The sequence below is a fragment of the Salmo salar genome, chromosome ssa09, assembly GCF_905237065.1.
Source record: "Salmo salar chromosome ssa09, Ssal_v3.1, whole genome shotgun sequence".
Taxonomy (NCBI): Eukaryota; Metazoa; Chordata; class Actinopteri; order Salmoniformes; family Salmonidae; genus Salmo; species Salmo salar.
The window spans coordinates 102,631,644-102,657,466 of NC_059450.1; the positions used below are offsets into that span (position 1 = coordinate 102,631,644).

The 25,823-nt window shown below is 43.0% G+C and overlaps 1 protein-coding gene across 1 annotated transcript in view; it reads left to right on the plus strand.

The window, feature by feature from the left end:
• Window positions 1-25,823, plus strand: part of LOC100195848 (mediator of RNA polymerase II transcription subunit 15) — a 33,557-nt gene that overhangs the window by 4,641 nt on the left and 3,093 nt on the right. The window contains 7 exon segments of the mRNA XM_014134450.2: window positions 18,664-18,986; window positions 19,173-19,439; window positions 19,667-19,792; window positions 22,820-22,854; window positions 22,856-22,928; window positions 24,465-24,583; window positions 24,720-24,847. Of these exon segments, the coding sequence (XP_013989925.2) occupies window positions 18,664-18,986; window positions 19,173-19,439; window positions 19,667-19,792; window positions 22,820-22,854; window positions 22,856-22,928; window positions 24,465-24,583; window positions 24,720-24,847 (1,071 nt within the window).

Here is a 25,823-nt window from a genome sequence, read left to right on the forward strand (position 1 = left end):
AATATCCGGACCCCTTCTACTGCCGGTATGGGGCACGGAACCCCGCCGATCCTCTACGACTGGAATACCGACAACCTGCCCGATGATTCCAACAGGCCCCTCAGGCGCGACGTCCGCTGAAGGCCCATTCTGCTAACCGCGGCCTGCTAGCTACCTAGAGCTACTTGGAACCCTACTAATCCACGACTGGTCTGTCGGTCACCGCACGAAGAGGCAAAAACAGACTTACCTCCATCGCGACGTTCCCCAAAGGCCCTTCTGCTAACTTGCTTGCCCCGGGCTGCTAACTGACTGAATCGCCGTGTCCCCAGCCAGCCCAACCACTCACTGGACCCATATGTTCACTTGGCTACGCATGCCTCTAATATCAATATGCCTCGTCCATTACTGTCCTGGTTAGCGATTACTGTCTTATTTCACTGTAGAGCCTCTAGCCCTGCTCAATATGCCTTAACAATGTTGTTCCACCTCCTACATATGCGATGACATCACCTGGTTTAAACGTCTCTAGAGACTATATCATTACTCAATGCCTAGGTTTACCTCCAATGTACTCACATTCTACCTTACCTGTACACTATGCCTTGAATCTATGCTATCGTGCCCAGAAACCTGCTCCTTTAACTCTATTCCGAACGTGCTAGACGGCCAGTTCGTATAGCCTTTAGCCGTACCCTTATCCTACTTCTCCTCTGGTGATGTACAGTGAGGGAAAAAAGTATTTGATCCCCCGCTGATTTTGTACATTTTCCCACAGACAAAGAAATGAGCAGTCTATAATTTTAATGGTAGGTTTATTTGAACAGTGAGAGACAGAATAACCAAAAAAATCCAGAAAAACACGTCAAATGTTATAAATTGATTTGCATTTTAATGAGGGAAATAAGTATTTGACCCCCTCTCAATCAGAAAGATTTCTGGCTCCCAGGTGTCTTTTATACAGGTAACGAGCTAAGATTAGGAGCACACTCTTAAAGGGAGTACTCCTAATCTCAGCTTGTTACCTGTATAAGACACCTGTTCACAGAAGCAATCAATCAGATTCCAAACTCTCCACCATGGCGAAGACCAAAGAGCTCTCCAAGGATGTCAGGGACAAGATTGTAGACCTACACAAGGCTGGAATGGGCTACAAGACCATCGCCAAGCAGCTTGGTGAGAAGGTGACAACATTTGGTGCGATTATTTGCAAATAGAAGAAACACAAAAGAACTGTCAATCTCCCTCGGCCTGGGGCTCCATGCAAGATCTCACCTCGTGGAGTTGCAATGATCATGAGAACGGTGAGTAATCAGCCCAGAACTACACCGGAGGATCTTGTCAATGATCTCAAGGCAGCTGGGACCATAGTCACCAAGAAAACAATTGGTAACACACTACACCGTGAAGGACTGAAATCCTGCAGTGCCCGCAAGGTCCCCCTGCTCAAGAAAGCACATATACATGCCCGTCTGAAGTTTGCCAATGAACATCTGAATGACTCAGAGGACAACTGGTGAATGTGTTGTGGTCAGATGAGACCAAAATGGAGCTCTTTGGCATCAACTCAACGTGTTTGGAGGAGGAGGAATGCTGCCTATGACCCCAAGAAAACCATCCCCACCGTCAAACATGGAGGTGGAAACATTATGCTTTGGGGGTGTTTTTCTGCTAAAGGGACAGGACAACTTCACCGCATCAAAGGGACGATGGACGGGGCCATGTACCGTCAAATCTTGGGTGAGAACCTCCTTCCCTCAACCAGGGCATTGAAAATGGGTCGTGGATGGGTATTCCAGCATGACAATGACCCAAAACACACGGCCAAGGCAACAAAGGAGTGGCTCATGAAGAAGCATTAAGGTCCTGGAGTGGCCTAGCCAGTCTCCGGACCTTAATCCCATAGAAAATCTGTGGAGGGAGCTGAAGGTTCGAGTTGCCAAACGTCAGCACCGAAACCTTAATGACTTGGAGAAGATCTGCAAAGCGGAGTGGGACAAAATCCCTCCTGAGCTGTGTGCAAACCTGGTGGCCAAGGAATAGATAGTCCTTGGTTCACTCCAGACCTGTCTGCCCTTGACCGGCACAAAAACATCCTGTGGCGTTCTGCATTAGCATCGAATAGCCCCCGTGATATGTAACTTTTCAGGGAAGTTAGGAAAGCTAAGGCTAGCTTTTTCAAACAGAAATTTGCATCCTGTAGCACAAACTCAAAAAAGTTCTGAGACACTGAAGTCCGTGGAGAATAAGAGCACCTCCTCCCAGCTGCCCACTGCTCTGAGGATAGGAAACTGTCACCACCGATAAATCCACTATAATTGAGAATTTCAATAAGCATTTTTCTACGGCTGGCCATGCTTTCCACCTGGCTATCCCCACCCGGGTCAACTGCCCGGCACCCTCCACAGCCCCCACCATTTCTCCTTCACCCAAATCCAGATAGCTGTTCTGAAAGAGCTGCAAAATCTGGACCCCTACAAATCAGCCGGACTAGACAATCTGGACCCTCTTTCTAAAATTCTGCAGAAATTGCTGCAACCCCAATTACTAGCCTGTTCCAAAGATTGGAAAGCTGCTGCGGTCATCCCCCTCTTCAAATGGGGTGACACTCTAGACCTAAACTGCTACAGACCTATATCTATCCTACCCTGCCTTTCTAAGGTCTTCGAAAGCCAAGTTAACAAACAGATTACTGATCATTTCGAATCCCACCGTACCGTCTCCGCTATGCAATCCGGTTTCAGAGCTGGTCATGGGTGCACCCCAGCCACGCTCAAGGTCCTAAACGACATCATAACCGCAATCGATAAGTGATATTACTGTGTAGCCGTATTCCTCGACCTGGTCAAAGCTTTCGACTCTGTCAATCACATTCTTATTGGCAGACTCGACAGCCTTGGTTTCTCAAATGATTGCCTCGCCTGGTTTACCAACTACTTCTCTGATTGAGTTCAGTGTGTCAAATCGGAGGGCCTGTTGTCCGGACCTCTGGCAGTTTCTATGGGGTGCCACAGGGTTCAATTCTCAGGCAGACTCTTCTCTGTATACATCAATGATGTCGCTCTTGCGATTCTCTGATCCACCTCTACGCAGACGACACCATTCTGTATAATTCTCGCCCCTCTTTGGACACTTATCTAACCTCCAGATGAGCTTCAATGCCATACAACTCTCCTTCCGTGGCCTCCAACAGCTCTTAAATGCAAGTAAAACTAAATGCATGCTATTCAATCGATCACTGCCCGCGCCCGCCCGCCCAGCATCACTACTCTGGACGGCTCTGACTTAGAATAGCTCTATCGCCTCAAAGCATCCTTCACTCATGCTGCCAAACATACCCTCGTAAAACTGACCATCTTACCGATCCTCGACTTCGGCGATGTCCTCTATAAAATAGCCTCCAACACTGTACTGAAAAAAATAGGATGCAGTCTATTTACAGTGCCATCCGTTTTGTCACCGAAGCCCCATATACTACCCACCACTGCGACCTGTTCACTCGTTGGTTGGCCTTCGCGTCATACTCGTCGCCAAACCCACTGGCTACAGGTTATCTACAGGTCTCTGCTAGGTAAAGCCCTGCCTTATCTCAGCTCACTGGTCACCATAGCAGCACCCACTCGTAACACACGCTCCAGCAGGTATACCTCACTGGTCACCCCCAAAGCAAATTCCTCCTTTGGTCACCTTTCCTTCCAGTTCTCTGCTGCCAATGACTGGAACGAACTGCAAAAATCACTGAAGCTGGAGACTCAAATCTCGCTCACTAGCTTTAACCTCTTACATCTAGACGTTCCGCTAGCGGAACACCTGCTCCAATATCCAATGATGGGCGTGGCGCGAAATACAAATTCCTCTAAAATCCGAAAACTTCCATTTTTCAAACATATAACTATTTTACAGCGTTTTAAAGACAAGACTCTCGTTAATCTAACCACCCTGTCCGATTTCAAAAAGGCTTTAAAGCGAAAGCAAAACATTAGATTATGTCAGCAGAGTACCCAGCCAGAAATAATCAGACACCCATTTTTCAAGCTAGCATATAATGTCACAAAAAACAAAACCACAGCTAAATGCAGCACTAACCTTTGATGATCTTCATCAGATGACAACCCTAGGACATTGTTATACAATGCATGCATGTTTTGTTCAATCAAGTTCATATTTATATAAAAAAACAGCTTTTTTACATTAGCATGTGACGTTCAGAACTAGCATACCCCCCGCAAACATCCAGTGAATTTACTAAATTACTCACGATAAAAGTTAACAAAAAACATAATTATTTTAAGAATTATAGATACAGAACTCCTCTATGCACTCGATATGTCCGATTTTAAAATAGCTTTTCGGTGAAAGCACATTTTGCAATATTCTCAGTAGATAGCTAGCCGTGATGGCTGGGCTATTTAGACACCGACCAAGTTTAGCCCTGACCAAACTCCGATTTACTATTACAAAAGTTTGATTACCTTTGGTGTTCTTCGTCAGAATGCACTCCCAGGACTGCTACTTCAATAACAAATGTTGGTTTGGTCCAAAATAATCCATCGTTATATCCAAATAGCGGCGTTTTGTTCGTGCGTTCTAGACACTATCCGAAGTGTAAATAAGGGTTACGAGCATGGCGCAATTCGTGACAAAAGATTTCTAAATATTCCATTACCGTACTTCGAAGCATGTCAACCGCTGTTTAAAATCCATTTCCATGCCATTTTTCTCGTAAAAAAGCGATAATATTCCGACCGGGAATCTCCTTTCAGGTAAACAGAGGAAAGAAAACAAAGCTTTCGGTCGACGCGGGCACGAGCCTGAGTCTCACAGTACTGTAACCAGCCACTACCCAAACGCGCTACTTTGTTTCAGCCAGAGCCTGCAAAGCCACGATTCAGCTTTTTGCCGCCTTCTGAGAGACCATGTGAGCCGTGAGGACGTGTCACGTAACAGCAGAGATCCTTTGTAATGGATAGAGATGGCAAAGAAGGCCAAGAAATGGTCAGACAGGGTACTTCCTGTACAGAAACTTCTCAGGTTTTGGCCTGCCAAATGAGTTTTGTTATACTCACAGACACCATTCAAACAGTTTTAGAAACTTGAGTGTTTTCTATCCAAAGCTAATAATTATATGCATATTCTAGTTTCTGGGCAGGAGTAATAATCAGATTAAATCGGGTACGTTTTTTATCCGGCTGTGAAAATTCTGTCCCCTATCCATAACAGGTTAAGCACCAGCTGTCAGAGCAGCTCACAGATCACTGCACATAGCCCATCTGTAAACAGCCCATCTACCTACCTCATACTGTATTTATTTATCTTGCTCCTTTGCACCCCAGTATCTCTACTTGCATGTTCATCTTCTGCACATCTACCATTCGTGTTTAATTGCTATATTGTAATTACTTCACCACCATGGCCTTTTTATTGCCTTATCTTACCTCATTTGCGCTCACTGTATATAGAATTTTTTTCTACTGTATAATTGACTGTTTTGTTTATTCCATGTGTAACTGTGTTGTATGTGTCGAATTGCTATGCTTTGTCTTGGCCAGGTCGCAGTTGTAAATGAGAACTTGTTATTAACTAGCCTTCCTGGTTAAATAAAGGTGAAATAAAATAAAAATATTTATGTAGCTAGCTAAAAATCACAAAGCGTAACATTAGCTAGTTGCTAGGAGGATGTCATTGGAGGAGTGGGTGAGTGACTTTTCCCTCTCTTTTTGGGTAGCTACAGCTAGAGATGCAGGTGGCATTTGGTTAGCTAGCAAGAAATGTGAATCGCTTTGCTAGCTATCTAGTTAAGCTGAACTTAGAACGACTTATCCACAGTGTCACGAACCGGCTCAAAGCACATAACAAACAAGGAGACAACGTGGAGATAGTTAAATACATACATTTTGTTATTGCCTGAAGTAAAATAAATATAATTAACAATGGTGTGTGTGTAGTCAGTAGTGTAAGTGAGTGGTTGCGTGCATTAATGTGATGAGGGGTGTTCAAAGGTGCCAACGCAAACAACCAAAAAGCCACAAAAATGCCACAACCAAAATCTGTGTCTGCATGGAGAGAGTCTCCTCAATGAATGGGGAAGAGGTGCATTTATCCTGTGACACAGGTGAGTCCCATTTCGCTGTCGACCCTCCCAGCTCCGCCCACCGACATCCCATTAAGGAAAACACAAGCAAAGAGAATTCGGCAGACCGAGTGGGAGGGTCATCACACACCCCCCCCACCCATATATCCTGGGACCAACAAAGACCCCGGAACACCATACCAGTCACACAACAAATTAATCCAGCCTTTGCGTCCCTTTGCCCCAGCCAACCTTGTCCTCCCCAGACCTCAGCAACCTTTGGACAGGAAGCAACCTTTAAGAGGAAAGAAAACGAGACCAGAAGGGAACAGACAGGAGCGACATAACAGGACAATACCAGACACAAAATAACATTTAAGGGAGCAACCACAGTAGAGAAGTTCCTTCAAAAACTACGGTAATAACCAATCATTCCCAAGAAACGCATCAGTTCCTTTTTAGTAGTTGGTGGTGGAAAAGCATCAATAGCTACCACTTTAGCCCAAACAGGACTCACTTCACCCTGCCCAACCACCTTTCCAAGGTATGTAACGGTCGCCTGAGAAAACTCACATTTAGCCAGATTGTGAAGCAACCCGCAGCTAGGCGGTCGAACAAGGCTTGAATACGGGACAGATGTTCCTCCCAAGTATCTGCATATATCACTACATAGTCCAGATAAACAGCGCACCCGGCCAGACCAGAGACAACCCTGTTCATAAGTCACTGAAAAGTGGCAGGTACATTACGCAGGCCGAAACACATAATTGAATACGAGTACAGACCAGAGGGTGTAATCAAGGCAGAGATTTCACATGCCCTACTCATCAGTGGCACCTGCCAATAGCCCTATAACAGGTCAAATTTGCTCACAAAGTTAGCTGCGACGACTTGATCAACACAGTCCTCCATCCGAGGAAGAGGAAATGAATCTGGCTCAGTGACACGGTTTACCTTCCGGTAGGCCGTACAAAATCTGTTTGTCCCATTCGGTTTACTGACCAAGATACAGGGAGAAGCCCAACTGGGGAAATTAGGCTCTGACATCTTACTCTCCAGCATGTACCTGACCTCAGCATCCAGACAACGCAGTTTCTCTGAAGAAACTCTATAGAACCGCTGACAAATGGGGTCAGCATCTCCAATGTCAATATCATGTTCTATTAAGTTTGTATGGGTAGGTGTATCAGAACAAACCTGGAAATCTCTGAATCAGACCAACCACCTCTTTCCGCCTATCAACCTAGCATGACAAGAACCCAGGGCAATAACGGTATCGGCCAAAATAACAGGTTTACCGTCCTCTGTAGAATCCCAATTCAGTCACAGAGGAACGTGCATAATAGGGTTTTAAAAATGTACATAGCACAGTTGGTGGCAACTAGATAGTTTTGCTCAGTGTACTGGCGCACCACCGTATATGGACCATGGAACTTGGCTTGAAAAGGAGAACCAACGATTGGCAGCAGAGCAAGAACCTGGACTAAAGTGACGAGGCTCAGTTCGCCGATCAAATATGCCCTTCATCCTCTCCTATGAAGATGATAGCTTCTCTTTAGCCATTTCACCAGCGGCGTACAGTCGTCGCCGGAAATCACACACATACGATAACAGGGACTGAGGGGACTTCCAATCATCCTGGAGAACAGATAGCAGTCCACGCACCTTATGTCCAAACAAGGTCATTTGGACTGAAACCCGTGCTCTCCTGTGAAACCTCCCTAGCGACTAACAGTAACCAAGGCAACCCCTTCTCCCAAGCCATCTCAGTACAATAAGCGCTCAACAAAGACTTAAGTGTTTGATGGAAACGTTCCAGTGCTCCTTGACTCTGCACGTGATAGGCGCTAGACAAATTGTGTTTAATATGGAGCTGTTGGAGAACCTGACCAAACAGATTGGAGGTGAAATTAGATCCTTGATCACTCTGAATAACTTTAGGGATTCCAAACAGTGAGAAACTGAGTCAAGGCTTTTAACACAGACTTAGTCGTGATAGACCAGAGAGGATAGGCAGCAGGAAACCTAGTGGTCTGACATTAGTGAACAGGTAACTACTACCCTTTTTAGAATGAGGCAGAGGACCAACACAGTCAGATACTCAAAAGGTTGACTGAGTACAGGAATAGGAAACAGTGGTACCGGCTTAATAGCTTGATTAGGTTTACCAGTTAATTGACAGGTGTGACAAGTTGATGAACTCAGAAACATCCCTCTAACCTAGGCCAAAGAAATGTCTTAATATGTGATTGTAGGTTTTCCTCACACCCATATGTCCAGCAACGTTGTTGTGGGAAGTCAACACCAACTCACGAAGCTTAACTGGTACAACAATCTGACTAATCGCCTCCCCCAGAAAACAACTACCATGAGACACCCACTTTCTCATGAGAACGTCCTCTTGGAGAAAATAGCCATGGGCGACATCTCCCAACTGTTCCACACGCAACCCTTCTAATGTGGGGTCAATCCGTTGCGCATTGATTAGATCGGAGCGGGATACAGATAACGGGATAACAGGGAAAGCAGTGACAGACTTCTTTGTGGTATTCTCGTTAGCCGGCGCAGTGACCAGGTCGCCACGGCTCATAGAACGCGTCACTGCACACGCAGAGAACACCTCTGGGAAACTCTGCGCACTCATCAGGAATCCCTACAAATGACGACTTAGTGGAAATCACTAGAGATGGAAACATGACAGGCCATACATGTTCACCAGCCAAGTTATTCCCAAGGATAAAGTCGGTACCCTCAATAGGCAACGAAGGACGCACCCCCACAACAACCTCACCAGTCCACAATCCAACATCAGTTTTTATTAGAGGTCGACCAATTATGATTTTAACGCCGATACCGATTATTGGAGGACCAAAAAAAGCCGATACCGATTAATCAGCTGATTTTATTTATTTGTAATAATGACAATTACAACAATACTGAATGAACACTTATTTTAACTTAATATATCAATAAAATAAATTTAGCCTCAAATAATGAAACATGTTCAATTTGGTTTAAATAATGCAAAAACTAAATGTTGGAGAAGTAAAAGTGCAATATGTGCCATGTAAGAAAGCTAAGGTTTAAGTGCCTTGATCAGAACATATGAAAGCTGGTGGTTCCTTTTAATGAGTCTTCAATATTCCCAGGTAAGAAGTTTTAGGTTGTAGTTGTTATTATAGGACTATTTCTCTATACGATTTGCATTTCATATACCTTTGACTATTGGATGTTCTTATAGGCACTTTAGTATTGCCAGTGTAACAGTATAGCTTCTGTCCCTCTCCTCGCTCCTACCTGGGCTCGAACCAGGAACACATCGACAACAGCCACCCTCGAAGTAGCGTTACCCATGAAGAGCAAGGGGAACAACTACTCCAAGTCTCAGAGCGAGTGACATTTGAAACGCTATTAGCGTGCACCCTGCTAACTAGCTAGCCATTTCACATCGGTTACGCCAGCCTAATCTCGGGAGTTGATAGGCTTGAAGTCATTAACAGCGCAATGCTTGAAGCATTGCGAAGAGCTGCTGGCAAAACGCACGAAAGTGCTGTTTGAATGAATGCTTACGAGCCTGCTGGTGCCTACCACCGCTCAGTCAGACTGCTCTATCAAATATCAAATCATAGACTTAATTATAATATAATAAACACACAAATACGAGCCTTAGTTTCCGGATTCGACCATATTAATGACCTATCATCTCAAACTATCATCTCAAACAAAACGTTTATTCTTTCAGTGAAATACGGAACCGTTCCGTATTTTATCTAACGGGTGGCATCCCTAAGTCTAAATATTCCTGTTACATTGCACAACCTTCAATGTTATGTCATAATTACGTAAAATTCTGGCAAATTAGTTCTCAACGAGCCAGGCGGCCTAAACTGTTGCATATACCATGACTCTGCGTGCAATGAACGCAAGAGAAGTGACAATTTCACCTGGTTAATATTGCCTGCTATCCTGGATTTCTTTTAGCTAAATATGCAGGTTTAAAAATATATACTTCTGTCTATTGATTTTAAGAAAGGCATTGATGTTTATGGTTAGGTACAGTCGTGCAACGATTGTGCTTTTTTTCACAAATGCGCTTTTGTTAAATCATCCCCCATTTGGTGAAGTTGGCTGTCTTTGTTAGGAAGAAAGTCTTCACACAGTTCGCAACAAGCCAGGTGGCCCAAACTGCTGCATATACCCTGACTCTGTTGCAAGAGGTGACACATTTTCCCTAGTTAAAAGAAGTTCATGTTAGCAGGCAATATTAACTAAATTTGCAGGTTTAAAAATCAATACACAAGTATATATTTTAAGAAAGACATTGATGTTTATGGTTAGGTACACGTTGGAGCAACGACAGTCATTTTCGCAAATGCGCACCGCATCGATTATATGCAACGCAGCACAGGCTAGATAAACTAGTAATGTCAACCATGTGTAGTTAACTAGTGATTATGATTGATTTTAAGATAAGTTTAATGCTAGCTAGCAACTTACCTTGGCATTCACGTAACAGGCAGGCTCCTCGTGGAGTGCAATGTAAAGCAGGTGGTTAGAGCGTTGGACTAGTTAACCGTAAGGTTGCAAGATTGAATACCCGAGCTGACAAGGTAAAAATCTGTCGTTCTGCCCCTGAACAAGGCAGTTAACCCGCCGTTCCTAGGCCATCATTGAAACTAAGAATGTGTTAAATAAAGGTGTAAAAAAAAAGATAAAAAAATGGCAAATCGGTGTCCAAAAATACCGATTGTTATGAAAACTTGAAATCGGCCCTAATTAATCGGCCATTCCGATTAATCGGTCGACCTCTAGTTTTTAATGCAATGGAACTAACAGTGTTCAAACCTATTCCCCTAATTAGAACACTATTCCCCGAATCAGTCTCAGCAGAGAAGGGTAACACAGATTCCAACAAACAATTCAGAGGCACCTGTGTCTCAGGATCTTCACTGGCACTAGGTTCTTACTTCCTAACAGACACAATCCCCTCCGTAATGAAAGGTAAATAGTCTGGGTCAATATGGACTTTCACATGCCCCTGGGCATGAGACAAGGTGTCAGGAGTGAACTGATGTGGAACAGGCGCAGCTAACGCCATAGGCTTAGATTTAACGTAAGCACATGTACTGAATTTACCCCTAGCCCTGAGAACCAGACATTCGTTTTTCCAATGACCTGAACCTTGACAGTAGTGACACTCTTGACCAAAGGAGTCAGGCTCAACCCTAGTTGAATGTAACTCTGCCCGTGAACCAAAGTATCTCGATGAGCGAGGCCCAAATCGCTCCGAACGTTCCCACTCGCTCCGAATGCGTGGCTCTGCAAAGACACTTGTGAGTCAAAACATACTCGTCTACCAAAACCGCAGCTTCAGCGACAGTCTTAACTTTTCGTTCGTTAATGTACATGGCTATACAAATCAGGGAAAGTGTCCTTTAATTGCGTTAACATAATCAGATCACACAGCCCTTGGAAAGTCATAACTGCAGAGGTGCAACACCAGCGATTAAACAGTGAAGATATTCTCATGTAAACTCAACACGAGTCTGTTTATCATCCCTTTTAAAGTTCTAAATCGTTGGCGGTAAGCCTCAGGAACCAATTCGTAAATCTGTAACACAGCTGTTTTAACCTTATAACTGACACTGTCAGCAACACTAAGAGCTCAGTCAGCACACACTGCAACATTAAAGTGCGGTCAGAATCAGGCCAACTCCTAGCGTCAGCAACACGCTCAAACAACGAAAAGAATGTCTCAGGGTTCTTTTCATTAAATTGAGGCAACAACCGTAAATTCCCAACAATGTCAAATGTGTCCGGGCACGACCAAAAGAGGAACGACCCCTAGGTACATGTGGGTCACCTTCCCAGAGCAAACTCCCTTGAACTTTCCTTCCCTAACCAACTCTAACCGCTCTTGTTGCAGCTTAATTTGAGCACACTCCAAATCCAGTTTAAACACCAATTCCTTTTTCATGATCATGCTCTAACTGTAACAGAAGCAGTTCTTTCTGCTGTTCAAAAAGACTACTAGGACTAACCGATGGAGCGGTCATTTTAACAATACGGGGAGACAGCGAGTCCTCAGAGGCTGCCCCAGTGGTAACTTCAAGAATACCACTCCATCAGATTGGCCTTCAATATTAACCTAATAGAATTTGACATTTATCACTAATTTCAACCTTGTAGTGTTCAGCAACCTTCAACAGCTGTTCTTTAGTACATAATTCTAACAGTTCCTCTGATGGAAAGCGAATGAACTCGTCTCACGTAGGGACGCCATAGTCACAAGAAAATAGAAAGAAAATCAAAGATATCTCACTCTTCCCCTCTGCTGAGCACACCAGACCACAATCAGAAATTACAATCACACTGGGCACCACAGAAGAGAGAGGAGATATGTATGGAGCTTCCCCAAAACCTACAGTAACTCAACCCTAGTCTTCGTGCGGATTTGCAGTGGGTAATTACGCACTGTAGCCCGCTGGCAAGGAAATAAACCACCCAGCACACTGGCAGATTCCTCCAAGCCACAGATGTGCCCCTGAGACAACTGCTCAGTCCACAGACACCACACAAAAATAACAAACAAAATAACCATGCCCAACGTATTCCAAAGTGAAATATGTCGCTAAGCCTAACAGAGCAAAAAAAAATAACTATAGCTCCAGGTAGCTACTGTCACGACCCTACCCTAATCTCCCACTGAGTTACACAGCCAATTGTACTCACCCCCTCGGACCAATGTCCCAACAGCGAGTAGAGCAAGAGTCTCCAGCCTGGGCAGGGGCCTGGAAACTAACCAATGTACTTTCTCCAATGCAGCACACAAACTATCCACCGCAGTGGCAAGTTTACCAACCAAACAAACAAAGGCAACCAGTACTGGGCACCAAACATTACAACTCAAACAAGCTGTAACAAAAGATGCAAACAAAGCACCTACAGAGTTTAACATTAACTCCACATTTTCTCCCAAACACAACACACATACTAGTAAGCCAAATTACACTAGTATTAGTCCTTCATAATGCAACAAAGTGCTATACGCCAAAATGTCTAGGAACCAACCTTATGAAATCCCGGACAAGCCCCCACTTGTCACGAACCAGCTCGACACACATAACAAACAAGGAGACAACGTGGAGATAGGAATAACAAAATGTATGTATTCAACTAAAGTAAACTGAATATAATTAACAATGGTGTGTGTGTGTGTGTGTGTGTGTGTGTGTGTGTGTGTGTGTGTGTGGTCAGTAGTGTAAGTGAGTGGTTTCGTGCATAAATGTGATGATGGGTGTTGCCCGGTGCCAATGCAAACAACCAAAATCTGTGTCTGCATGGAGTCTCCTCAATGAATGGGGAAAAGGTGCATTTATCCTGGGACACACCCGAGCCCAGGTGTGTCCCATTTCGCTGACGACCCTCCCGGCTCCGCCCACCGACATCCTATTAAGGAAAACACAAGCAAAGAGAGAATTCGGCAGACAGAGTGGGAGGGTCGTCACAACAGTAGGCATATCTCTTAGTTGTCAATCAAATGTATTTGGCATCGATCAAATGGGTGGGCTGGCAAGTTCGTCAAAATGTGGGTTGGGACAAACATGCATTGGCAGTCAAGCTGCAGAAGGACGAGCAGGCGATTATTCCACGCCACTATTCCCCATCGTTTATCTGTGAAATTTTGACGGCCAACTAGCTGAAAACGTTTGAGAGGGTTTATCTGTTGTTCCCTCTAGATTTTAGCTAGTCTTGCTCTGGCTAGCATTAGTTGTTGATCTTGTTGATGTGCATAGGCAACTGAGGGAGAGAGCCTAACTTTTCATGGTGGTTTGATCAATAGGACTGTGAAATCTATTCAGGTGTATGTTGTGTAGCTGTTGCTACTGCCTGTAAACACAGTCCATTTCAAAGTGAAAGATATTGGGCCCGTATGGCAAATGGGTTATTTGCATATAGGCCCACTGTAGCTCTGATTGGCTATAGCGCACCAGTTTGCTTAGACTCCGGTCTTGGACAAGACAGATGTTTTTTAGGTTTTATTTACTGCGGTGTCTGTCTATTAATTGCCCAAACGCACGACCGCTTTACCACTCTATATTGCTATATAATTTTCAAATGCTATACTTTGTTCCCAAACATTCTATGGATTTATGAAAATGAATATATCTAAATTCTCGCTTGTCGGAAAATGTCATATTCTTCCCGGGGGTGTATATGAACAGATTTTAACAAGATTTCATGTTGCTAAAATGCTGCGAGTTCCACTTTAAATTATAGCCATGGTATAAAAGGGATAATCAACTCGAGGCTCTTTGCGTTCTCTGGAAAATAATTCAACCCCGTGGAAGGTTAGTGGTTCCTCAATTAAAACTTTCGACATTAGGCCGCGGGACTTAAAGGTAATTTGTGGTTTAGTACGTTACCCTGCGCCACTGCTTCATTGCTCCAGACCACCGCAAGGGGGAGATAGAGCGCTGATTATGCTTTTTGGTCCCAAGGCGTTAATGGGTGTCTACCTGAATGAATGCTGTCAATGATTTGGCGATATAAACCAAATAGAAAATGATAATTGTTACTACTAATTACTATAAATATTGAACTTTCATGAAATCACAAGTGTAATACATCAAAATAAAGCTTAACTTGTTGTTAATCGATAAAGTCCCTCTTTATATCCAAAAATGTAAATTTTGTTGGCGCGTTTTGTTCAGTAATCCAATGGCTCAAATGCAGTCACAAGAGGCAGACACAAATCCCAAATAGTATCCGTAAAGTTCATAGAAACATGTCAAACGATGTTTATAATCAATCCTCAGGTTGTTTTTAGCCTAAATAATCGATAATATTTCAACCCGGACAATAGCGTCGTCAATATAAAAGAAAAACAAGAAAGGCGCGCTCTCGGTCGCGCGGAGCAAAGAGCTCTGGGGACATCACACTATCCACTCATTGAAAATGGTCATTCTCCCTCATTTTTCAGAATAAAAGCCTGAAACAATGTCTAAAGACTGTTCACAACTAGTGGAAGCCATAGGGAACCCAATCTGGGTCCTATCCCTTTAAATGGTGGATAGGCTTTCATTGGAAAAACAGCCATTACAAAACACTGGCACTTCCTGGATGGCTTTTCCTCAGGTTTTCGCCTGCCATTTCAGTTCTGTTATACTCGCAGTTTTAGAAACTTTGGAGTGTTTTCTATCCAAATCTACTAATTATATGCATATCCTAGCTTCTGGGCCTGAGTACCAGGCAGTTTACTTTGGGGACGCTTTTCATCCGGAGGTGGAAATAGTGCCCCCTACTCTAGTGAGGTTAAACTAAGGTTTTTATTCTAAGTGAAACACAGATGTTCAGTTATATTCCATTATATTCTTAAAATATCTGTTGACTGAATATAAGCAGCAAGTGATGTCTGCTAAATAAACAAGTTGATGGTGCAGTCATATAGCCTCGGCACATACAAACGACAACTACATCACACTTGCCCAGACCCACCTGCTCACACCCCCATCTCCAGCGCCTGTATCACTCTCTGCCACATGGCCTCAAACTGCACTATTTTGTTTCTCTCCGTTGCCCACACACTTTCAACATTTAGATAAAGCATTTAAAGGCTGACTTTGGTTGATTTTCAGTTTGTAAGTATACATTTTTTTCAAGATGATTGACGAGAAAAGTATCGTCCAACCCATAGGGTATCTCACTGCACCCTTATATCCCAGAAGAATGGCTTCGGAGTGGATGGCTGGTTGAGAGAATGCCAAGAGTGTGCAAAGCTGTCATCAGGGTAAAGGGTGGCTACTTTGAAGAATCTATTTTGATTTAACACTTTTTTTGGTTACTAAATGAATACATATGTGTTATTTCATAGTTTTGACGCCTTCACTATTATTCTACAATGTAGAAAATAGTACAAATAAAAAATACAACTTGAATGAGTAGGTGTACTGTATAGCCACTAGGCTAATACATTATCACATTTTTCCTTTGGATTATTTAATTAACCTATATCATGTTATTTCAAGTTATCCCTTTGGAGCACATGCAAAAGCAATTTGGAGTTGTTGAACGGGAGTGACAAAATGTATTACAATTGAATTTTAATGAGCTGATTGATGAGGATGATGAAGTGTTTGAATTCAGAACAATACTGTAAGAATTGCTCTTCTGTCCCACGCGCACACTAAAAAAAATTGTTTTTTTTGTTTCTACTTTGTCAGAAAAAGCTGTAACTTGACCGTAGCTTATTACTTACTAAAACTGTTGTTACACTGTATGGTTTTTATTCTAAGAGAAACGAAAATGGTCTTATATTCTTAAAATATGTGTTTGCTGAATATACGCAAGTGATGTCTGCTAAATTAACAAGTTGATGGTGAAAACCAGAGCTATTTAATGTAGGTGTTATATTTATTACATTTACTTGTGGAATGTTACTGAATAGATAACAACAATTGAAAGAATATTCTGGTGGCATTGGTAGAGTCAGGTGGAGAATGGCGTGAAAGTGCACTGTACTGTAAGTACGCAATAACGCTGTGGGCCAGGTGTAAATGGTTTAGCAGCCTTTCCAATAAATTGGAATACATAAGAAGGCATCCACCCTTGATGGGCTATCAGCAGGACAATACTCTTGCTGAGTTTAGGGACTTTAAATGTATTAATGGATGTTTGCGAGGCATGTCACTTGACCCATCTCTTTGCATAGCCCACCACATGCACTGTTTTCTAACCACATCTGGATGGATCCATAACGAATTACTATGGGAATAAATCACTGAATGACAGAAATAGTGGAATAAAGTAGGCTAATGCAATTGAAGGCAACAAATTGTTGCATACTGATACACCCAAAGTCATGCAACTGTTATAATAGGATTTGAAGCAATAGCCTACCCACGTGTGGTCAACTATTTCTGCACCGTTTCGCGCTGCTTTTAGACATGTATGGGGACTGGTCTTGATAAATCAATCATATCTTCGTTTGAATATTAGTTAGCCTACAATTAGGCTGTGGAAATGTTAGGATTATTTTGCTCTTCTCTTGCAGTCACTTAGTAGCCTAGACCTACTCTCGACCGGTCATGTTGTACAGCGCCATATTTTCCTAACGGAAACCCTGAGGCCTACATAGGCTAATGTAAAATGCATTTTCGTTTTTCTTAGAATAGAAACACCATAATATTAATCAATTTAATTAAGCTACATTTCTAACAGTATAAACAGCACAACAAATACAATAATACTTTACAACCAAATTATAATCAATCCCATATAGTTAAAAATGTTTTAAAGTCTGTAGTATAGCCAATATTAAAAACAGTCAAATGCAATCGTGAATTCAATCGCTTTAGCCACATGTTGCGGTTTATTCATTGTTTAAATATTCAAGGGTCCCTTAGTTATTTAAATACATGGTTGACTTGTATTCTGTGTGATGACATGCAGGAATGATTGATTGATATACTGCATATTGAAGTAGGCCATTATGCCAATAAGTAAGTTACGCTAAAACAGCTACAGTAAACAGGACTCTTAGGCTTACAGCTCCATGTCATTTCAATAACTTCATTTCATTAAAAACCTTAAATCCACCTGTCCCTGAATTTACTGAAATATGTGTATTTTACACTCAAGCAGTAGGCCTACATTAAGATAAATATCATAAAAGACAACTTACTGAGCATTTCATCAAAGCTCCATGAAGGTCTGCTGTGCGCTATGCATATTAACAGTAGAATAGCCAGGACTCAACAAGTAGCCTACCAATAGCTGCCAGTCTATAAATACATTTAATATACACAACCACAAAGAAATCCATTAATATTTTGTTTAAGGTAATTAAAGAAAAAACAATACTAAGACAATTTATTTCAAAAGAACAGAATAGCATGTATTTCTCTGTGCTATAGTAGCTGAGGCTATGGTTGCTTCATGTCAACAAAATTCATTAACTTGTTATGCTCTTTCAGATAGGGAATAGCAATCAAAACGTCTGGCCTGCATGGACCTCTGTAAGATTATTTAGGAAAGTAAGCAAGCGCCAACAAGCTTCATGAAAACACCCTCAAAGATGCCCTCTGGTGGCTTCAACAAGCATTAAGGGCATTAACGGCAACAATGGCTGACAGTAAAATACTATGACGTCATGCACTGCAATCGGTGCTGCAGTATGATGCAACTTTTAAATGAGGAACACACCTTCCACATCATTCAATATTTTCCATAGAACGCATAGCGCCTCGTTGATTATCCCTTACTTATTTGAATTCTGTCTGTTAGCCCACAGAAACAATTGGATCAGTAGCTTACCAGTCATGACATTTTGATTTTGTATCAGGGACCTCCAAACTCATATTTCTGTGTCCTCCGTGAGGCTCAGAGCATGTGAGCGGAGATGAGTGGGAGCTGAGCGGGCACAGTTTGACTGGAGCGCGGGAAAAGACGTGGAGCGCTCTGTGAGATGAGCAGGGTGTCCAACTGCCAAACTCGGCTTACATGCACTGCTCCAGACTCTTATTTCTGTGTGCTCAGGTGTAGGGCTTTTCCTCCAGCGCTTTCCCTAAGTTTTCAGCTGGAGGATGTCTGTTTTGTCCACATCCTCCCTGTAGTAGGAGGTCCGGGGCAGATGCAGATGCAGCAGATTGCCCAGCAGCAGGCCCAGCAGCAGGCCCAGCAGCAGTCCATCCAGTTCCAGCAGTTCCAGGCACAGCAGCAACAGACAGCCATGCAACAACAGCAACAGACGGCCATGCAGCAGCAGCAGCAGACAGCAATGCAACAACAGACAGCCATACAGCAGCAGCAGTTTCAGGTCCAGCAGCAGATGAAGCTGCAACAATTACAGCAGCAACACCATCAGAACCAACAGCTCCAACAGCAGCACCAAAACCAGCAGCAGCAGCAGGCCCAAAACCAGCAACAACAGAACCAGGTATAAGCGTTAAAGCCCTGCCATGATAGCCTGCCTAGATGTACAATTAAAAGCAAACAGAGACATGTAAGAAGGCAGTTGAATTGGTTTATCTTTTGGTAGTATGACATGAGAATAAAATATATTTTTGGTTTCAAATAATCTGCATTTGATGTATTTACACACACCCTCCCCATCTGTCTTCAGATGCACCCATCAAGGCACCAGCAACAGCAGATTCAGTTACAACTCCAACAGCAGCATGCACAGTCCATCCAGCACATGGTCCAGCAACAACAGCAGCAACAGGTTCAGTCTCAGCCCCAGCCGACCCAGCTGCCCCCCCACTCCCAGCAGCAGGGCATGGTGCCCCAGTCTCTGGCTGGGCAGATGGCCCCCACACAGCATGTGCCCATCAGCTCGCTCAGTCAGCAGCAGCAGCAACAGCAGCAGCTCAAGATCCAAGCCTTGCAGGTAAAGCAGAGGTGGTGTTATTGAAAAAGATGAACTTAAAGTTTAGTTCAATCTCTGTAGAATAGTGGTGACCTTTTGTTGTCCACTCTAAATTCATAATCTATAGTATCTGGGATAACACACCTATTCCAGTAACTTGTTTACACACCCCTCTGCTTGCTTGCTTCCCTATGTGTGTGTATGTGCCGTGTGTTCTTTGTATGTGTGTGTGCTTTGTGTGTGGCCAGGCTAGAGCATTGCAGCAGCAGCAGCAACAGCAGCAGCAGCAGCAAGTCCAGCAGGCCCAGCAGGCAGCACAGCAAGCCCAACAGGCGGCGGCTCAGGCCCAGCTAGCGGCAGCTGTACCTGGCCAGGTAAGAGCTGGTGTGGTGGGACTGATTGACTGCCACTGGTCACTGAGCCTGGCCTGGAGTGAGTGCATGCTTTCAGATTTACCCGTTTGGAATGACGACAGGGTTGATTGAATTTTGGGTTGCAAGCTCTACGCTGCCCTACCAAGCAAAAAGGCAGTAACTGCACATAGTGTGGAACTGAGAAAAAAATTGCTTTTATTTACCTTGGTTTCACAGTAACTTTATGCAGTTACTGCTAACATGACCCCCATTTTTTTCTCCAAAACACAATACAATAGAGTCAGGATACTTGTCCACATGATTAAGCATTTAATGTAGCAAAAATGACATTAACACATTTTTGACTAAATGAGCAGTTACTGCCTTTTTGCTTGGTTATGGCAGTACTGTTTTGACCATATTTAGCTTTCTGTGTTGCCTGTTGCCATACTTAAGCTGCTGCCATAGCCAGAAGGTAGTAGTGGTTGTTATATCACATAGCATTAGCTAGAGAGACTTAAGTTTGCATCGATTCATATAATGGCAACTTTGGGGTTCTTTGGTTTGAACAGAATGATGAATCTCCTACGTAACCCAGGGAATCAATTTAGTTGGTTGTCATTTGCATGTACAGTGCCTTCAAAGGATTCACACCCCTTGTCTTTTTCCACATTTTATTTTGGAACGGCTTGAATTTAAAATGGATTAAATTGATATTTTTATCACTGGCCTATAGGCAATACCCCATAATGTCAAACTGGAATTATGTTTCTTTACATTTTTATGAATTAATAAAAAACGAAACGCTGTAATGTCTTGAGTCAATACGTATACAACCCTTTTGTTATGGCAAGCCTAAATACATTCAAGAGTAATAATTTGCTTAACAAGTCATCTAATAAGTTGCATGGACTCACTCTGTGTGCAATAATATTCTTTAACATGATTTTTGAATGACTACCGTAATTTCCGGACTATTAAGCGCACCTGAATATAAGCCGCACCCACTGAATTTTAATTTGTATTTTATTTTGAACATAAATAAGCCGCACATGTCTATAAGCCGCAGGTGCCTACCGGTACATTGAAACAAATTAACTTTACACAGGCTTTAACGAAACATGGCTTGTAACAAAAATAAATAGGCTTTAACGAAACACGGCTTGTAACAAAAATAAATAGGCTTTAACGAAACACGGCTTGTAACAAAAAAAAAAAATTTAGCAGTAAACAGTAGCCTACCAAGAAAGTCATTGGTCACTATCTTCCTCCTCCTGTACACTGAAACCACTGAAGTCATCTCCTTCGGTGTCGGAGTTGAATAGCCTCAGAATTGCTTCATCCGATATTGGATCGTTTTCATTGTCGCTCTCGTCACTTTCATCCGGAGGCAAATCCCCCGCTGAGCCCTCTTCAACACGCAGCAGTCCAGCCTTTCGAAACCCGTTGATGATAGTGGATTTTTTGACAATGCTCCACGCTGTCAGGACCCACAAATTTGAAAGCGGGAAAAATCCATATATTAGCCGCGTCATTGTTTAAACCGCGAAGTTCAAAGCGTGGGAAAAAAGTTGCGGCTTATAGTCCGGAATTTACGGTACCTCATCTCTACCCCACACATACAATTATCTGTATGTGTGGGGTAGTCGAGCAGTGAATTTCAAACACAGATTCAACCACAAAGGCCAGGGAGGTTTTCCAATGCCTCACAAAGAAGGGCACCTATTGGTAATTGGGTAAAAATATAAAATACATTGAATATCCTTTGAGCATGGTGAATTTATTACTTACACTTTAGATGGTGGATCAATGTTCCTGAGTGTCCGAGTTACATTTTTCACTCCCAGCTGTAATCTCTGCCAAAGCTGCTTATACAAAGTATTGACTCGGGTGTGAATACTTATTTATGTAAATTAGATATGGCTGTGTAAAATGTTCAATACATTTGCTAAAATGTCTAAACATGTTTTCACTTTGTCATTATTGTGTGTAGATGGTTGAGAAATATATTTAATCCATTTAGAATTCAGGCTGTAATGCAACAAAATGTTGAATAAGGGGCATGAATACTTTCTGAAGGCACTGTATGGTGCTTTTTGAGAATTCCCTGATTGGCTTGGTACTCATCTTATCGTGATAGAGCTAGGATTCATTTCCACAAGACACTTCCCCATCTCTTTTTTCTCTACCAAACTAGAATTAATGGAGACCTCTTCACCCCAACGCTAATTCTCCTCCCTATTGAAGATTTCTCAGAATGAAACCCACTGGTGGGCTGCTGAGAGAAATTTAAGTTTCTCTCCCAGAGGATGTCTCTTTATTATACCTCAGACCTACTTTAGAATGTCTTGTTCCCCCTTCATGCATGTGTGCTGTTCGTGCAATGAATGCTGTAACTGCATGCCGACTCTGTCCTGCAAACCAAATATATCCTTTAACTCGGCTGCTACATCTACTAGCGATACTCTTAGATGCAAAGACATGGCATCATCAATTATTGAAGGACCCCCACCATCTCATCCAATTGACCAATAGACACGGTTGGGAAATCACTGTCAAGCCTCTTACTGGGGGGAACAATGAGGTTCCACCATTGGCGCCCATTTAAAATACTTAAAGCTAGATATACTAGATTACCAAAAATGATTATGTTATTTGTAGTCATTTGACAGATGTTTACCTTCTGTGCTTCCCTATCCATTTAAATAATTGTCATACACACTGCATAGTTTGGCCTTGTGAATAAAGAGGGAGCATGTCTCCACTGGCTGCGGCAGGCCTCATCACTGTTGTCATGGTAACACTGCCTGGCTGTGTGTCTCACACCAGGGTTAAAGATATGACTAACTGTTACTGTGTGATGTGTGTCAATGAGTGTGCGTGCATATGTTTGCTCTTGTGTACCTTACAAGAGTTGTTCCTGGGAGCTTGCTTGCATATGCGTGGGCAAATGCGTTGTTGTGCATGCATGCGCCTCATCTCCGCTGATGCACTGCATTTCTTGTTTTGCTTGTGACATGTCTGTTGTCCCCTCTGTCCTCCTCCAAGATGATGATGCCCCGCCTTGGGATGCAAATTCCGCCCGGTTGCCCGCGCTGCCTCGAACCCCGTCATACCTCCAAACTCTGCTGCCGTGGGAGGACAGCAGTTACCACAGGTATTTACGCCAGGGTAGAGTGACCAGGCAGTACTCTGACCCTGACCTCTATGGTGACCACCACCTCTCCTAAAACCATGTCCCTCTGGTGTGCTTTCTTATGCCAACTCTTACCCCTAGTACAGCCCCTCTAATCTCCCAACTCTACCCAAACCACCACTCCTGCTCCTTACACAGACCAGTGGAATTAGATCTGATAGTGAATGTCTGTTCTCATGCTCAGTATGTAGTTGATTCATGAAAAGAGAGTTGTACCTTCTACAAGCAGGTTCCGACAGACATTGCCTTCCTCTTACCGAAGCATTTTGCGTACGTCTGTAATTTTTTGTGGTTTTGCTACACAACGTTCCTGTAGATTGTTCTGAAACGATTTCCCACAGTAATAGCCTATGCATTATCTGCTATGAAAGTATCTGCCTGTCCCTGTTTTGCTGTTGGCTGCTGTGTGAGCGAGCCACTCCCTCTCCCCACTGTGACACGGAGGAGGGGGAGATGCATTCTGAGAAGCACAAGTATATGACCATTTCTCAAAATGCAATTGTGGGAAAAATAGTTTTTAAAGCAACTACTGTTCCAGTTCCAGAGAGGAGTGTCACAGCTTTCTGTGAGTATATAATTTATTTCTCACCTCTTAATATTGAGTTCATGGCACCACTTTATAACCGGAGTAGGCTGTAGGCCAATATGGTTTCGATGCGCCCGAAGAGTGGAGCGCGCCATTTGCAGTGAATAGGCCTACATCAAGTAGCCTAGGCCTAGCGCTGGAAAGTTTTGTAGGACATTAGCCTAGATTTACTGATAGATTCATTAATCAGCCTACATGGCTATATAGCAACAATATCATATTTAGCCTGTAGTCCGATGTGCACAGAGGCAAAATTAAATCTGATAGGCTAATCCTAGGCTGGATCCTATTTTGACAGGTTGCACATCCAAATAACAATCATGTATTCCCTGGATATGTTAGATGAAATAGCTTACTTTTTTAATCGTAAGCTACCGTCTGTTGTCTTACTGGGTACTAGAAATTTGTCTAGAGCCCTGCCGCTAATGTAAAGTAGTTGTCCATCTTTTTTTTATAGTTGTATTTATTATCCAGCAAAATAGTTACATTTATCACAATGACTTTTTGTACATATCGCCCAACTCTAGCACCTCCCCACAAAATAATAATTTTGTAATGATTTATCATATTTCGCAAAAGACTGATCAATTTATTGCATTATGGATTTTTGTCCATATCGCCCAGCTCTAGATTTTGTTGGAAATGTAGTGTATTATTTTGCTAAGTATTAGGGCATCTGGCCAGTATTCATTGTTGTGTTTGGTAAGTATCAACAAGACACTCAATAATATTTTCTTCCCATCTTCCTCAGTAGGCACTCAAGCCCTGATCGGCGTAATGGCTTGAAGCAAGTTTTTCCCCCTGCTATTAAGGTTGGATGGTAATGTGATGCAGCTTCCAACCAGCTGAACAGTTGCTTGGGTTCCTCTGATGTGAGCTCTCTTTTCTTTTCACCTCCTCCGAAGGTGCAGCAGCACCAGATGATGTCATCGCCCTCGCCGGTACAGGTGCAGACACCCCAGTCCATGCCCCCCCCTCCCCAGCCACAGCCATCGCCACAGCCCCCATCCTCCCAGCCAAACTCAGTCAGGTGAGCAAAGTTTGCATGCTCACTTTCTTATTGACTAGAATATGGAATTTGAAAGTTTTATTTCAGGTGTAGTCTTGAAATGGAATGACATGCTCTGGTGCCAACTGTGACCCTGTATTGTGTTTCTTCACAGCAGTTCTGGTCCCACACCGTCGCCGGGGGGCTTCCAGCCTAGCCCGTCCCCCCAGCCCTCACATAGCCCAGCCACCGCACGCACCCCGCAGAACTATGGTGTCCCCTCCCCAGGACCTCTCAACACTCCAGGTACTGTCCTAACTCCTCATTGGAGCAGAGGTGCGGTTCTAAGCCCCTAAGCCTCATACCTCACCTATGATTGTTTTCCTTACTAAAGTTGACATTCTTAATTGTCTTTATGTAGAATGTTGATTTGTATGGAGCTTCTTTAGTTTCCCATTTGCCTGTTCTGCCAAATATTGGAAGCCCAATCAAGCCCATTCTCAGTGCCATGGTATATTTTATACACATATTGAATGTACAGTTGAAGTCGGAAGTTTACATACACTTATGTTGGAGTCATGAAAACTCGTTTTTCAACCACTCCACAAATTTCTTGTTAAAACAAACTATAGTTTTGGCAAGTCGGTTAGGACATTTACTTTGTGCATGACAAGTAATTTTTCCAACAATTGTTTACAGACAGATTATTTCACTTATAATTCACTCTATCACAATTCCAGTGGGTCAGAAGTTTACATACACTAAGTTGACTGTGCCTTTAAACAGCTTGGAATATTCCAAAAAATGATGTCATGGCTTTAGAAGCTTCTGATAGGCTAATTGACATCATTTGAGTCAATTGGAGGTGTACCTGTGGATGTATTTCAAGGCCTACCTTCAAACTCAGTGCCTCTTTGCTTGACATCATGGGAAAATCTAAAACATTGGTAGACCTGGTTAATCCTTGGGAGCAATTTCCAAACGTTCATCTGTACGAACAATAGTACGCAAGTATAAACACCATGGGACCATGTAGCCGTCATACCGCTCAGTAAGGAGAAGCGTTCTGTCTCCTAGAGATTAACGTACTTTGGTGCGAAAAGTGCAAATCAATCCCAGAACAACAGCAAAGGACCTTGTGAAGATGCTGAAAGGCCGCTCAGAAAGGAAGAAGCCACTGCTCCAAAACCGCCATAAAAAAGTCAGACTACGGTTTGCAACTGCACATGGGGACAAAGATTGTACTTTTTGGAGAAATGTCCTCTGGTCTGATGAAACAAAA